General features: G+C 36.0%; 1 protein-coding gene across 12 annotated transcripts in view; it reads left to right on the forward strand.

The window, feature by feature from the left end:
• The window catches only part of WNK1 (WNK lysine deficient protein kinase 1), a 145,842-nt gene that overhangs the window by 74,128 nt on the left and 54,492 nt on the right, over positions 1–17,222 (forward strand). For all 12 annotated transcript variants that reach the window (XM_036252532.1, XM_036252531.1, XM_036252526.1 and 9 more), the window contains exons 3-4: positions 2,850–3,070; positions 4,115–4,272. In XM_036252532.1, the coding sequence (XP_036108425.1) occupies positions 2,850–3,070; positions 4,115–4,272 (379 nt within the window). The remainder of the gene's footprint in view (positions 1–2,849; positions 3,071–4,114; positions 4,273–17,222) is intronic.

The following is a 17,222-nucleotide window of genomic DNA, read 5'->3' on the forward strand; positions in this document are numbered from 1 at the left end:
GGACCGGCCATGATTACAGAGGAGGAGTTGTTGTGCAGGGGGTGACTCTAAGAGAAGAATTTGCTTTTGTTGTTCAAGGGATGACCCTAAGAGCAGAATTTGCTTTTGCTTTAGCAGGGCTCTGTTGCCTGCCGAGTCTGCCCTTGGAAGTGGTTGGGTGGTACTGTGGTGTTGTCTGAAGCTGGCTACTGGGTGTGTTTATTCTGGAGCCTCTTGGGAGGTATAGGCCAAGGTCAGCTGCAGCTTGTGCCCTGCCTAGGTCCACCTGACCTGGTAGTTAGCTACAAAGTGATCTGCAGATTGTTGCAGCTTATTCTGGGCTTGGAGGTGCCTGGGAGGGGCTAAGCAGTGAACTGAGGATTGCTGCCACTTAGCAAGAGGGTTGGGGCACACACAAGTCAGATGCGACTTGTGTGGGGTTTGTGAACTACTGAGAGTTGTTTAAATATATATATTTTATTATTGGTTTCAGGAGAGGGAGGGAGAGAGAGAGAGAAACATTGATCAGCCTCGTCCTGCACGCCCCCTACGGCAATCAAACCTGCAAGCTGGGCATGTGCCCTGACTGGGAATTCAGTTGGTGACCTCCCAGTGGCTGTCACTCAACCAACTGTCTGGTCCTTCTGAGAGTTTTTAGGAAAGTCCACAGCATTAGCTGTTTGTATGGAAAAGCCACTAAAAGTGCCTTGAGCAGGCCTGCAAGTTGGATAGGGCGGGTCCTCTGGGAATGGGGGAAATAGTGTTAGCCAGGTTAATGGAGATTCAGATATGGCTCCCACTTGCACCTGCAGGGGGAGAGCTCAGCAAAGGAACAATGGCTTCTGGCAGCACTTCTGTGTGGGAAGAAGCTGCCCCTATAGCCTCGCCCTGAAGCTGGACAATTCAGTTCCTCCCCTATGTCCCTAGCGTCTTTCAAGCTGCCATTCCAGTGCTGAAGGTTAGAGTAAGTGAGTCCTAGTTAGTCTGTGAGCAGGTTCTTTAAGAGGAACACCTGAGACTCCAGCAGCCCTCCATCTTACTCAGCCACAATCCTTGCTGGTCTTTACAGCCAGTTATGCAGACTTCTCTTCCAGGCACTGGAGTCATGGGCGTGGGGCTGGGAACCCCTTGCTCCCCAGGGGAGAATTTTACAGCCGAGGTTTCCCTTCCAAGTTTTAACTACTGCATATGGGTATGGAACCTGCCACTTTCACATCTCTTCCCCTCCTACCAGTCTTGACCTCACTTCTGTATATCCTTAGTTATAAGATTTCTGTTCAGCTAGTCTCGATGATTGTTTTGTAGTTCAGTTGTATTTTGATGTGATCTTGGGAGAATGCAAGTCCTGCATTTACCTGCTCTGCCACCTTAATCAGAATCTGATATTTTCTTAAACCATAAAAGCAACTTTCATCATTAGTGTTCCTTATGAAATGAATAGAATTTCATTTTAGTTCCTGTATTAGCTTTTTAGTTAACATCCATGTGTGTGTGTAGGAGGGGAAGGTTATGTTTTAAAGCAGTTATTTTAGAGATTGCAGTTATATTTTTAACTTTTCACAATATGCTTTGGGTTGATACTGTATAATTTCTTGTGAAACAAAGGAACCTTTCTCAAATATAGTTTCATTTATTCCTGGTACTTATTCTTTATGCTGTAATTTTAATGTTATATTTATATGTTCTATAGACCCTATATATGATATTATGAATTTTCCTTTAACTAGTCATATGTATTTTTAAAATAGTAAGGGAAAATGTAATCTTTTATATTTACCATTTTTAGTGCTCTTTATGTTTTTCTTGACTATTTACAGATAAAATGAGTATCTGAACTCAATCTCCAACCTTTATTTCCTTATAGTGGGTAGGTAGCATCATCAACCGACATCTCTGTTCCATTCTTTTAGCATTAGCTGGGTTGGTCAGGATCTTCCCCACATATACATATTTCAGAAGTCATATCTCAAGAGGTTTGGGCAGAGTGAATAAGCAGAATATGAGGCTCCCTTCTATACTTCTTTTCTGGGATTTCCTCCTTTTACTTTTTAGATTTGTGCTGTCCAATAGGACTTTTTGTGGTGATGAAAATGTTCTATAATATGCCCTTTCACAGTGGTAGGCACTTGCTACATGCAACTGTTGAGGACTTGAAGTGTGGCTGGTGTACCTGGGAAATGGAATTTTTTTTTTTTTTAATTAGTCTCCATTTAAATACAAATACTCACATGTCCACGGATACTGTATTGAATAGACTATCATTGCAAAAAGTTCTATTGGTCAGCACTGTACTAGATGCTGTGGTCATCTTGAATTCTGTACTTATTTTTATGAGCTAATAAGGCTATAGGTTTCTATCCAGGTTTGAGCTGACCTGCATAATCGAACTGGAGCCTTCCCTTAGCTTAAAAGGTATAGAGAGTAGGAAGCTCAAAGCAGTAATTTCTGTTTTTCCTCATGTGAACTCCCTTCTAATTTATGCCTGATTTTGATTGCTCTCCAGAGCCTACAAGTAGTTGTTTTGTATACATTTTTATTCGAGTTTATAATTATATCTGCACCCAATAAGAATTGCTCCACCATTTACAAGAAGTTGAACTCTACCTCTTAACTTTTAAATCACTTTAATAGGGATTTAATTTTAATGAATTAATTTTTTTGTGTGCTTTGTTATCAGACTTTACTTACCAACCACTTATTATCCCATCCCCTTTAACCTTCCTAAAAGTATTAAAAAGCTTTAAGGTTACTGGATCTTAATGTTCTAAATTTGATATTCCTGTCTCAGATATGCTAGAATTTAATGGAATTCTTCAAAGCAGTAAACTCATATCATTGATAACCTGTTTGGTATACCTTGCCTTTTCTAGATACCTGAAAAGGTTTAAGGTGATGAAGATCAAAGTTCTACGAAGCTGGTGCCGGCAGATTCTTAAAGGACTTCAGTTTCTTCATACTCGAACTCCACCTATTATTCACCGAGATCTTAAGTGTGACAACATCTTTATCACTGGCCCTACAGGCTCCGTCAAAATTGGAGACTTAGGTCTGGCAACTCTGAAGCGGGCTTCTTTTGCCAAGAGCGTGATAGGTATGTTTCAAGTGTACCTTGCAGCCTAACTGGCTTTCTGACATTCCTTTTATTTAGAAGCCTGACCCTGTCAGAGCTTTTATTAAATAAAATAAACTGTCAAATATTCATAACTTGAACTTTGGAAGCAATCAGTTCCACATATGAGATGTGTAGTTCTTATGCTTCTAGAATCATCTTGAAAACTATTGATGTTTTTGTAAATTATGTACAAAGAATTAAGGTGAACTTTTAACAAAACCTTATAACTATCAATCTTATTGGGACATTCTGTTGATATTTAGTATTATATACTTATTTATGTAATAGATATAGTGTGCTATTTTCCACATAAAAGAAACAATTGATATGTATTTTCCAAAATAGTCTGTTGGATATCTATGTATATTAAAAAATAATCTGCCTATTAAAACTTTATTTTAAAGTGTGAAAATATGAGTTCATTCTAAAAGTTTGGTTTTATCAACTTTTTTCTTTATTCTAAGGCCTGTTTGTACATTGTAAGGTTATTTAGCAGCATCCCTGGCCTCTACTCACTAGATGCCAGTAGCACACCCTTTGTCCTCCCCCTAGTTACAACCAAAAATGTCTCTGGAAATTGCTAAATGTTAACCTTACAGCTACCGTACAGTAGGGGGCAGACAAGTATTTTGATCTTTTTTTAACCCATTGTCCTGTCTTATAGGGAAATACCATCATGTCTACTTTATTCCATGCTAGTTTCTCATCTTTTTCATTCATTTTCAATATGAATTATATCACTTTATCTTTATTATTAAAGACTGTTTTGACTTGGTACAATAGTAATCCATTTGAAATAGTCAATAACCCCGTTCTAGTTTCTTTTATGAAGGGCTTGCAGTGGAAGATCTATAAGATATATGATAAAACAGACTAAGATTTTATTCCCCTTTCTAATACCCCTCCTTCCTTCCCTCTTCTACTTTATTCTCTCTCACAGGTCAACTCCTCTGCTTCTTCCCCGGGTGAGTAACATCTGCAGCTTCTACTCGAATTGAGTCTGAATCATTCTTTTAATTTAAGGTACCCCAGAGTTCATGGCTCCTGAGATGTATGAAGAGAAATATGATGAATCTGTTGACGTTTATGCCTTTGGGATGTGCATGCTTGAGATGGCCACGTCTGAATACCCTTACTCAGAGTGCCAGAATGCTGCGCAAATCTACCGTCGTGTGACCAGTGTAAGTCTTCCTCTCACTGACTGGTGAGCTTAGGTCACATTAAAAAGGAATCCCAAACCCTGGCTGGTTTGGCTCAGATGTCAGAGCATCGGCCTGCGGACCGAAGAGTTGCGGGTTCGATTCCGGCCATACCTCAGTTGCGGTTTGGTCCCCGACCCTGGTAGGGGTCATGTGGGAGGCAAGTAGTCGATGTGTCCCTCTCACATCGATGTTTCTCTCTCTCTCTCTCTCTCTCTCCCCCCCCCAACTCTATCTGAAGATAAAAGGAAAAAATATCCTCAGGTAAGGATTAAAAAAAAGAAGGAATCCCAAGCTGGAGAACATCAAACCATGCAGAAGGGAGCAATAGTGAAAGCATACTGAGGTGCTGGGGGAAGAAGGAGTTGAGTTATTTATTGCTCATGATACAGTAAGAGCAAACATAAAGCTCAAAGAACAACCAGTTTATCCTGGACCCTCCTTGCATTCATTTAAATATTCATTATGAGATATGTAAATTCTCATTTTCTCCCGCCATAAAGCTTACTATTTGAGTTAAGATAATGCTCTTAACCTAAGCTGATTTGTTCACATGCTTTTTCTCTGAATGGCTTAAAATTGATATACTAATTTATCAAATCATTTATAGGTACCCACAGTGTTTAAGGTACAAATTTAAACCTTACTCTAGTTTAAATTACACATGGTAATTCATCTCTGCCAAAAGATATTTTCTAGGGTTGTCCAATTGAAACCTGAAGCGTAGTTGCTAGGTTCATAATATAAAGCACCAGAAGAAGTTTCATCTGTCCTTTTTCTCTATTTCATTGTTGCATTTCACCACTATGTACTTCATTGTTCATTATACTTCTGTAAAAATTAAAGATTTTTTTCTTACATAATTATACTATACCTGAAAAAATTTACAGTAATTTCTGGATCATTGATACTCTAACCCGTTCAGATATTTTTTCTGTTGTTTTAGAGATGTCTGTTTATAGTCTGTGTTCAAAATAGGGTCCATCAAGGCCAACAGAAAACATTTTGCTGTTATGTGTCTTTAACGAGAACTGTTGTCCCCACTTTCTTTTTCTGTGTTCTATTGATTTGTTGATGGAATTAGATGAATTGTTTTGAGGACTGTTTCACATTCTGGATTTATCGATTTGCTTCCTTATGATGTCATTTAACTTGTTATTCTATCTTCTGCATTTCTGTAAGCAGAAATTTATTTTAAAGTAGTGGAGGGGTGTCAGTAATACAAAAATAATTAGTCTTTTTCACTCATTTATACAAAAGTGTACAGTGTATTTTTCCAGAGACTAAATGATGTATGATATTGCAGCAGATTAAATACAGAAGCAGATATGACAATCCATTTGTCGTCTTGTAAACCGTACATGAAAAAGATTGCAAAAATGTAAAACAATACTACTCTTCTCACTAAGTTTTTTTGTGTGGAAAATACTGGGTTTTTTATTTTAAAGGTTATATATTATTAATATTTAATGAGATTTATTATAATTTCTAATGCATTAATATTTTAAAACTTTCCCGGTTTTAATTTCTAACATGGTAAATGGCAATAATATAACATATAAACTAAAGCCTATGGGGTCCTCAGTTTTTAAGAGTGTAATGGGGGTCCCCAAGAGAAATAAATTTAAGACAACTAGTTCCAAATGATTGATAAAATTTAGGTGAGTCCTGGTCAGTGTCGCTCAGTTGGTTGAGTTGTTGACTCGTGCACCAAAGGGTTGTGGGTTTGATTCCCAGTCAGGATGTATTAAAAAAATCAGGTTAAAAAAATTTTTTTGCAAGAATAATTAATATGTGGTTTTGTATTTCATATTATATTACATTAAGAGTCATGTAGCATCTAGTTATCTCATTTTTAGTGATGTAATTTTATTGGATTTTGATAAATTAGGAGATGTGATTTTAAATTATTTAGATTTGGATAGTTGATTAGAATGGTCATTTAGTATATTTCTAAAAATTAATGGGAAACCTTTGTATTAGGTAGATCAAATTAGTTTTATATCTTCATAAATAAAGTATGGGAGAAATCTTTGATTACCTCATTAATTATAATTGCTGTGAATATTCCTATAATGTCTCTTTTGGGGGTGTGTGTGTTTATATGTGATTATTGTTACTATTTCCAAGTTTCTGTCCTGAGTCCTTACTGTTACATTTATCAACACCCACATACCCATCCCACCCCAGTTTCTAATTCATAATAGGGCTCTCTAAAGCATTGATCCTCAATTCAGACAGGAGAAATGTAGGGTTTTTAGCCTTCAGATAATTCTAATAAGTATCTTAATTATTATTCTATAGTTTTGCTCTTAGGAAGTTCATTTGCTTTGCCTGTTTGTTCGAGTTCTGTGCCTGTATTCTAAGTTCAGGCTGTTTTTTTTTCTTTTTTCTTTTTAGTAATCCTCACCTGAGGTTATTTTTTCTATTTATCTTCAGAACCTTTGGATAGAGTGGGAGGGAGAGAGAGAGAAACATCAATGGGAGAGGGACACATCAACTGGTTGCCTCCCGCACGATCCCGACCAGGGCCAGGAATGAACCGCAACTAAGGTACATGCCCTTGGCTAGAATTGAACCCGGGACTCATTGGTCCACGGGCTGAAGCTGTACCACTGAGCTAAACAGGCCAGGGCCAGGTCTTTTTTTTATTATTACCCTTTCTTCCCTCAATGCATAATAATGTTCACTTTCTCTTTTTTTCTTTGGGGATAGGGTGGGCTATTACTGGATGATTTCCCCCCTTATTTTATTTAGAATGCTTGAAACTTCAAGTATGTGACTCCTTGTTCTATCAAAGGATATACAAATTTTTAATATTCTTTTTTGCAGTTCCTTATCTTCATCTAAACACTTTTTTTTTTCTTTTTTAATCCTTACCCAAGGATCTTTTCCCATTTATCTTCAGATAGAGTGGGAGGTAAGGAGAGAGGGGGAAAGGGAGACAGAGACAGAGACAGATGGAGAAACATCCATGTGAGAGAGACTCATCAACTGGTTGCTTCCCCCACAACCCCTACCAGAGCCAAAGACTAACCGCAACCGAAGTACGTGCCCTTGACTGGAATCGAACCCATGACTCATTGGTCCACAGGGCTATGCTCCAACCACTGAGCCAAACTGGCCAGGGCCACCTAAACACTTTTTTAGTTAAGCGAGTTCTCTTTATTATCTTGTACATGTGCCCCATTCTTTCCTTTATTCCTACCCATTTGTACATGCTGTTTACCTTCTCTGCCTGCTCTTTTGCTATACAGTGAATTCTCATACTGTACATAAACAGACTTTCCCCACAAGATTTAATCTGATGGGCCTCACTGCATAATGATCTTTGTGTTCTCTGAGGTGAGCTTTTCAGTTGATCTGAATCATTAAATGTTATTTATAATTGATTGTTTTACTTATGAGTTAAAATACTGAATTAATGTAAAGCATTTAGAATAGTGCTTAGCACTTTATAAATGTTTGCTATTTATTCTATTTAAATTTACAAAAATAAATAATAAAATGAAAATAAATACCTATTATAAATACATATCTTCTTAAGAAGATAAGCTCTAACTTAACATCAAACCTGATTATGTTGAACATCAAACCTGAATATGTGGTTAAATACATAACTTTAAATTTTAGGACTATAAAATTTACAATTTGTATGTGGAATGTTTTGTGTGTTTCATTTACTAACTTACAGTCTATTGCTTTTTTTCATTTCATCATACTCTAAAGCAGGGATTACCAAACTGTTATCCATAGGCCAGATCCAGACTACTGCTCATTTTTGTACACCCTGAACTGAGAATGGTTTTTACTATTTTTGTGTGGGTTAATCCTCACCCAAGGGTATTTTTTCCATTTATTATTATATATTTTTTACAGAGATTGGGGGGAGGCATCAATGTGAGAGATACACATCAGTTGGTTGCCTCCTGCATGCGCCCTGACCAAAGCCAGGGATCAAACCTGTGACCCTTCTGTGTACAAGCAGACTCTCTAACCATGGAGCCACATTGGCCAGGGCAGTTTTTAAATTTTTTTTAAATGGTGAAAATTAAAAGAAGAATATGTCATAACATGTGAAAATTATATCAGATTCCTGTTTCAGCGTCATAAATAATTTAAAATCCAGCCATACTCATTTGTTCCTATTTTATCTATGTCTGTTTTTACATATTACAGTGACGTAATTGAATATTTGCAACAGACTGTATGGGTCAAAAACCTAAAATACTATCTATCTGGCTCTTAATAGAAAAAAGCTGCTGCCTCTTATTCTTTTTTTCCCTTCTTCTTTATTGATTTTTAGAGGAGAGGGACGAGAGAGATAGAAACACCGAATGACTGCCTATTGCTTGCTCCCTACCAGAGACTGGGCCCACAACCTGGGCATGTACCTTGACCGGGAATTGAACCAGTAGCCTCTTGGAGCATGGGTCAGTGCTCTCAACCACTGAGCTACACTGGCCGGGCATGCCTCTTCTTTTTTTTTTTTTTTTTTTTTTTGGTACATGCCCCTAGGAGGAACCAAACCCAGGACTCTCTGGTCTACAGGCCAGTGCTCCAACCGCTAAGCCAAACCGGCCAGGGCTCTTAACACATGTTACCAGAACTTCTTAAAATTTTTTCCTTTAACGAGTTCTGTAAGTAATTTCTAAGCTGCAAATATGGTGATAATATTCTGTTATTAAAATGCTATTGGCCATCTTTTGTATATGTGTGTGTGTGTGTGTGTGTGTGTGTGTGTGTATATATATATATATATATATGAAACTTGGTATAGCCAAGTAGCTACTTAAATTATTAGCTCTGAAAATTGGTAGATGGTCTCTCTGTTAAGAGTAGAACTATCACTTTAATTCTTTGATGAAAACATAAGAGATTTTAATGTAACAACTATTTTCACTGGCCATACTTATTCTTAGTATAAGAATAATATCTTAAACCCAGTGTTACTGCTTGAGGTGATCATTCTGGATTTTAAGCGTAAGGGTTTATTTACTTTCTGACAATGGTGAATGTTTTGATACCGAACAGACTAGCAGAATAAAGTATACGTAAGGTAGCCATATTTTAAAACATTCTCTGCTATCTCTCTCAGCAACCAGCCTTTTTGTTCCTCTTGCAGTATTTCTCATTTGAAACTGGGGTAGACTTCATTTTGTACCAGCAGACAATGACTGAGTTGTTTTGTAGGCTTCTGTTAGAAACATTGACTAGGCATTGATTAAGCTTTCTCTATAATTTAGTGATAGAGTCTTTGATTAATCTTGTGAATTCACTTCATGATCATTTTTCTAAACAAAGGTTAGTATTTAAAATGTTTCAGGGGATCATGGAATTACAGGTTTCTTTATATAAAATGAAGTATAAAAATAACTCTGCTATTTAAAGAAGTCAAGTTAAATTATATGGTAGAACCAGTTATCTAAAATGTATCCCTGTTACACACCTAATCCAGCAAATATGATTAACTGATTATAAATAAGGACTTTGTAGGATGAGTAGGTGAAAAATATGACTAAACACTATTGATTAAAAAGGTACTTAGTAGAGGCTCAGGGCTAAAAGCACTAGGTTTCAGAGTGTCAGGCACAGCACCACCATAATATTAGATAAAAATTTATGTAAGTAATTATTTGATAAAAGTAAAGAAAACAAATTGATTTTTAAGAAAAAGTAGTTTAGACACTGTCTAAAATACAAATGCATCTTTATTTGCAAATGCAAATTCCAGCTCAGTTGAGAAGAAAATCCCTCTCAAATGAATGGAATATTTGGTGTTATTTTAATTATAGAACCTAGAAAGACCAATGCCACTGTTTCTATATTCTTAGTGGAGTATTTACCCTGTTGTCAGTATTTTTGTTTTGTTTTGTTTTGTTTTAGATAAAATTTATCATTTAAATCATTTTAGGTGTTCAATTCAGTGGTTTTTAGTATATCTGCAGTCATTACCACTAATGCCAGAACCTTCATCACTCTCCAAAAAAAGAAACCCCATGCCTATTAGAAGTCACTCCCCATTCCCCTTTCCACCCAGCCCCTGGATTCATATAATATACTTTTTCCCCCATGGATTTGATCGGTCTATTGTGGACATTCTTACCAATAGAATCAAAATATATGTCCTTTTGTATTATGCTTTGTTTGTTTTTGTGTTACCTTGTTTTGTTTTTAATCCTCACCTGAGGATATTTTTCCATTGATTTTTTTTTTTTTTTTTTTTTTTAGATAGAGGGGGAAGGAGAGAGGGAGGGAGGAAGGGAGAGAGAGAGACGAGAGATTGATTGGTTGCCTCCTACACAACCTCAACCAGGTCCGGGGATCAAACCTGCAACCGACGAATGTGCCCTTGACCAGGAATCAAACTTTGACTTTTTGACTTGTGGGCCAATGCTCCAACCACTGAACAAACTGGCCAGGACTGTTTTTGTGTTATCTTTGACTTACACTAATGCTTTCAAGGGTTATCTGTGTTGTGGCATGAGTCAGTACTTAATTTCTTTTTATGGTTGAATACTATTCCATTGTATGGATATGCCACTATTGTTATATTCGACAGGTTTTATTCCCTTTAGTTCTATATTTTCTTCCTTTTCTCATTGTTCAATTGTATGAACCTGCCCTGACCGGTTTGGTTCAGCTGTTAGAGCGTTGACCTGCGGTCCAGAGAGACACAGGTTCAGTTCCCACTAAGGGCACATACCTCGGTTGCAGTTTGTCCCTGGCCCCGGTTGGGGTTGTGTGGGTGGCAACCACTCGATGTGTCTCTCTCTCTCTTTCTCCCTCTCTCCCTCCCACTCTATCTCAAGACAAATGCAAAAAAAAAAAAAGCGTTCCTTGGGCGAGGATTAAAAAAAAAAAGAAGAAATAGCTTAATAAGCCCAGTATATGTTGATATCAAGGATGTTTTACAAAAAGAATTTTTTTCCCCAAAATTTATTTTTAAAATGTAGTGAAAAGAGTGGCATTTTTTCATATTTTGCAGATGTTTTTAATATCTGGTCAAAAAGAAGACAACCAGATTCTCATACCTGCTTCTATATTCAGTCTGTTGCAATACATTGTTTTGGTTGAAGTGTATGAAGAAAATCAGGCCTCACACAGATATGTCCTTCGAAAAGGAAGTACCTTGTAGGCCCCTAGAAGGATCTTGGGGATACTCAGGGGTCTTGATACCACACTTTTGAGAATCACTCACATTTAGATCTTTTCTATGCAAAGTGCAGTCCCCAGACCAGCAAAATCCTCATTCTTGGAGCACATGTTAAAAATGTAAAATTCTTGCCCCATCCCAGACGGATTGAATCAAAACCTTCACTTTACAAGATTCAGAGATGATTCATGTATGCATTAAAATTTGAAAAGTGTGAACTGAAACAGCGATCTCCTGAGGTCCCTTTCAGGTCTGTGTAACTTATTTTTGGTTACAAAAATAAAAAGCAGGGTAAAGAATGTAATACCAAATGTTATTTGAATAAATTCTCATCCTTTCATTTTCACAGAACCTTTTTACCAAGTATCCACATTGACTAAGAAAAGTAACCCTATTTAATTACATTTTTTTCTGTCTTATTCAGGAGTTGCTTTTTAATAAAGCAGCATAATAAGCCAGGATGTAAAAAATAATAAAAAGCTTGAGGAGTTCTTTAAGTCAGTTGCAACTGTGTTATAATCCTTAGTTTCTAAGTATACTGCAAGCATATGCATTCAGTATTATCTACACTCCATTATTTTGTACGGTCGATTATATTCCTTATCTGAGTAATGCTTTCTTGATTTTACCAACTTTCATTTCTGGCTTCCAGTGAAGAATAAAAAGAGCTATGTCTTTTTTTAAGTTCCTAAAGTTTTCTCCTGTTTGGAATGCTGAAATAAATAGAGGATTTAAGTAAATGCCTAGATTATACAGTGATTTATATGATTATATAAACAATAGTAACGACTGTTGAAATAAGCCTTGAAGTATTGTACTTTCTTTTAAGTCTGCTTCGGATGTAATTTTACTAACTTTTTAGAAGTATTTGTTAGCATTAGTCTACCTAACTATTGCACATTTATTAATGAAATATGCTTGGTTGTTCATTGAGAGATTATAGATTCAGATTTTTTGGTTTCCAACCCCGATTTACTATGTATAACTGATAAGTCATCAATAATTTGCCCCCCCCTTCCTAAATACAAAGCCTTCTATAAGTTTAGCAATAACTTGGAAAAGTTAAGAAGAGTCCATCTTTAACAACTCAGAGCTACTTTTTTAGGTCTGAAGATCACAGAACTCTGGTCAGTTGAACCATAAGCTCTAGTTCTCACTTAAAAATTTTTTTTTTCAACAGTTGTTCACTTATTTAACATCAGTTCATTGGGTGTCTTCTTTGTGCCAGTTTAGGGATACAGCAGTGAATAAAATAACATGCTTTGTTGTTCCTCCCATTTTCTAGTAGGGAAGGTAAACACTGAAGTGTAGTAATTACAGTAAAGTGGATGGATTTTATAGACATAATGAAGTAAGAGGTTTTGATCTTTTTGAGAGGCTCAAAGATAGCATTCCTGAGGATGTATATTTAAACAGAGTTTTATTGACCTTCTATGACAGAGATGCTCAGGCAAATCTGTATGTAGGTATAAGCCAGTATCCTCAGTCCTCTGGCACTCTTTACCAGAAGTATTTCTAGGATTCTTAGAAGAAAGTAATGCCAATATTGTTCTCTCTTCTATGTTCCCACCATACTCTCCCTCTGTTTTATTACTATAATAATAGTTATATTGATATTAACTCTTGTCCCCCCATTAGAACTGAGTCTCTCAAGTACAGGTTTCTTTTTCCCTCTGCAGATCAATTTATTGCAACATTTCTGACCCTGCTGTGGTACACTGCTGTGCAAATAGCAGCTTATAGCAGGTGGATATTAATAAATATATACCTCTGTGCCAGACATTACATTAAACACTTTACATGTATTGTATATTTTAATTCTTCCAACAACTCTAGGAGGATACTACTATTATGAACACTTTATAAATAAACAGTCTGAAGCCCAGGTGGCTAGCTCAAGATTACATATCTACAGAATAATAGAGTTATGATCCTAGATCCCCTGCTCACATCAAAATGCTCTACTGAATCCATAAATGTCAGTGATGTCAGTCTGTGACCTTAGGGCATTGAAACCTGTCTGTGTAAGTGTCGATGTGAAGGGGATAAATGTAGGCTATGGTTTAGTAATCATATTTTGTAGTGCACTGATGGTAAACTGCTATATGTCATTGTTCTGTACAGTCGTCCCTCGTTTATTGCGGTTAATCCGTTCCAGACTCTAGCAGTTGTACCTGGTGTTGAAGGATTCCTGGGTGCTCGAATACATAGGCCTACAGTCCATACGTACAGTAATTTTAATTTTAATTATAATACAGGAGTGTATAATTGACTCAGACAACCGAGCGCGTGCTGTATTGTTTTCACTGTCTTGATCAACTTTTTAATGAATATATTTTTAAAAACCACGGTAGAGTGAAGCTGCGAAAGTCGAAGTGCAAAGTGGCGAGGGACGACTGTACATGCAGTTTATTCAAGTCCAAGTGTTACTTGCTCAGTGAGGCTTTCCCTGCTCACTCTATCTAATACATTCTTAAGTGTCCACACATTTTACTTCTGTCCCTTTGTGGTTTTATTTTCCTTCCTGGCTTTTATCACAGCCTTACAATATTTATCTAAAGCCTCAATTATAATACAAATTCTATGGGTTGGGAGTTTTATTTGACTTGTTCTTTGCTGTATTCTTTAGTGTTTAGAAACTGGCAGGTCATAGGCACTCAGTATTTATGAAGTGAATACAGAATTATAGGGAGTGAAACACAATTTTATGTTGCCTATAGAGGAAATGTGCTCTAGAGTTGGGTCTGCTTGACTTAAGCAAATTGTTGAACTTCTCAGAGCTTAAGGTGTTTATGAAGATTAAGGATATAGAATGTAGTAAAGTGCTTGACATGCACTTATCAATCAGTACTTAATTAGGTATTGCCATTCCTGTCATTAACATCATTATAACATGCTTAGTATGAAATAAGTTGTCTCTTCTAGTTTTTTATCCACTGACATTCAGTAAATTGCACTGATTAAAATGTCTTTAATGAACTTAAAGTTAAGTTTTAAATGAGAGCAAATGAGCTTACATTTATTTGTAATCTTGCTTGTTGCCAATCGCCTTGCAAATGTGTTTACGTATATTTTATTTGAATCCTTTGTGTCCAGGTAAGTAATAAGTAGATAATATCTTCACTTCACAGGTAAGAAAATAGATTCAGAAGTTAAGCATTTTGCCTAAGGAAATGCAGGAGAAATAGTAATAATAATAATAATAATAATAATGTCAGAAATCAAGCATCACTAACATGACATGAATATAAGCCTTGAAATTATTTTCTTTACCTGTTTTTGTGGGGTTTTTTTTAACCTTTTTTTCTAGACCTTAGGGGAAAAAAACTTGGGGTACATGGGTAGCAGTTTTGAGTCCTGTGTAAAGGATTAATGATCCCTGTTGAAAGGAGAAAAAAATCAGCTATCTTGAAAATCTCTGCCATTGGTAACGAGAAGATCCAAATAAGAGTAGTAATATACTTGGCACAATTTTGTCCACTGTTAAAAGACTAGAAACTTTAGTAAACAGTAGTGTCAATGAAGGATATATGAAGGATGGTGCATTTTAGGTTGGAGCAGTATAAAAGCTTTCATATATCAGAGAATAATGAGCCTTGAGGAATTGTGGGGTAAATTAATTTTCTTTGATAGAACTAGCTGGATTTGGTAGGGAGTTTGAAGAGGCTTGTTTTCCAATGGGATCATAAGGTATGTTCAAATTCCTCTAAACTAATGGTTCATATCAGTTAGAATCTGGCTGAATCCAGCTTCATAACAACCAAGTTAGAAATAATGGGGATTTTTAATTACTTTGTTTGTGTAATTTGACTTTGTCACTGATTCTATTAGCCTTTGGATTGCAAGGTTTGGACATTCTGTCTGGGAAAAACAGAATTAAAGCAGTTAGGACAAAATTCCTTTTAGTTTTTATATAACAGATTGCATTCACCTTTTTTTCCCCCCAGAAACAATTGAGGCTGATTCCTGATTAGACAGGGTTTGAAAAGTTGAGGAAAACGTATTTATTTTTTTAGCAGCTGGAATTTTTTGCTAGCTCAGAGATCTAAATCCACTGGAATTGTCTGAATTATTTTTTATAAATTTTATTTGTTTCCATTCAATAAAATTGGATTATACATGTAAAAGAAAATTGTGTATTATGGGCTGTATCTTGGGAACATTGTGAATGATTTTCAGAGTCATTCAATTACTCTACTGTGATTTGATTAAGATTAAGGTTTCTTAATATTAATCAGACTGTTAATCTTAAACCAAGCAGTTCTGGGTATCAATCAGTCTCAGTGTTTTAGGTGCTAGAGAACAGTTGGGAAATCCTTATTTCAGAATTTCCCAGAAAACCTGGTTTTACTTATCCACAGTGAATGTTAATCTATAATTCACAAAGCATTAGACTATTGAATAAAAATGGATAGGGTATACAAAGATACTTTCTATATTTAAGTACATTATAATAGTACTGAGTTTCTTGTAAATAACTCATATGCCAAAAGAGTCATACTTCAGCCTTCTCATTGTATATGATTTGAGGTATATTTTGAAAGAAGTGTAGGACTCAGTTGACTTAAAAAGGGTGCAGTAGGAAAAATCTTGTTGGTGAAAACATGCATTAACTATTCAGTGAACAAGTAACAAGTAGCCAGTTTGACTAGACTTAATCTTGTGTAGATAGGAGTAGAGAATTATGTAGAAGTTGGATTGTGAGAGCTTTTCATACCCGATTAAAGACATTAAAAGCATTTTAACGTGGACTAGAAGTAACATTGAACCCTAGACATTGTGGAACTTTGATTCTAGTTCTTGCTTCACCCATTGGAATATAGCCTCCATTTGTTTTATTCTAGGTGCTGAAGATAATGCAGTGTATGTAGATCTGATACCTACTAGACTAGCCTAGACTAGACACTCGATACATGCCAGTTGGATTAATGAGTTAATTCTAACTTTGCCTTGGTATTAATTTCTGTCCCATCATTGTTATGTTTGAACAGGAGTGGGGGATTCTTTTTAGATCTGTGATTCTATGGCCATCTTATAGATGTGAACTGTTAGCCATTTTTGAGCAGTGTGATGTGAGTTAAATGATGTCAGGTGCTTGAAAATGGTTAAATATCAGATGATTAAATGAAGCCAGATAGTTGACTGGCCACAATGTAAAGTGCAAATTAGAGATGGAACGAATGGAAACAGTGAGGCCCATCTTAAATTTGTCTAAGCTTAAAGAGGTTATTATAGTTTTGATTATTTGGACTTTGGTAGTCACAACTGTTATACAAAAGAAACAATAATTCTGAGAGGTAACAAGTCAATAAGAATCACATTTTGCGTGGCTGTTGGAGAGGATAATAGGAATATTAGTTGCAAAACAGTTTACCAGCAGTTTAAAACATTTATCTTTGTTAAAGAGCTCATAGACAATAATAGTAGTTAAATATTGTAGGAAGAAGCATTCAAGAATGACTGTTTTCTGTTCTGGAACATGGAAATGATACTATTGAAAGAAATGGGGAAATCCAGAGAAAAGCATACTTTCTGAATGAGGAATTAGAGTTTAGACATGTAAATTGTTACCTGTTTGTGAGTGGTATTTTTATTGTATATATGTTGAAAACTCATTTTGATATATAGAAAAGTCCGGTGTTTATAAATCTAGATATTTGTGACTACATTATACCTTCGTTCTAAAAAAGCTACCTCATTTTGGTTTTGTTTGTTTCTCAGTAAAGTTTAAAAACCTGCCCACATCTTATCTAATAAACCTATGAAGCAGGCAGGG

This window comes from Molossus molossus, unplaced genomic scaffold (assembly GCF_014108415.1).
Source record: "Molossus molossus isolate mMolMol1 unplaced genomic scaffold, mMolMol1.p scaffold_m16_p_10, whole genome shotgun sequence".
Taxonomy (NCBI): Eukaryota; Metazoa; Chordata; class Mammalia; order Chiroptera; family Molossidae; genus Molossus; species Molossus molossus.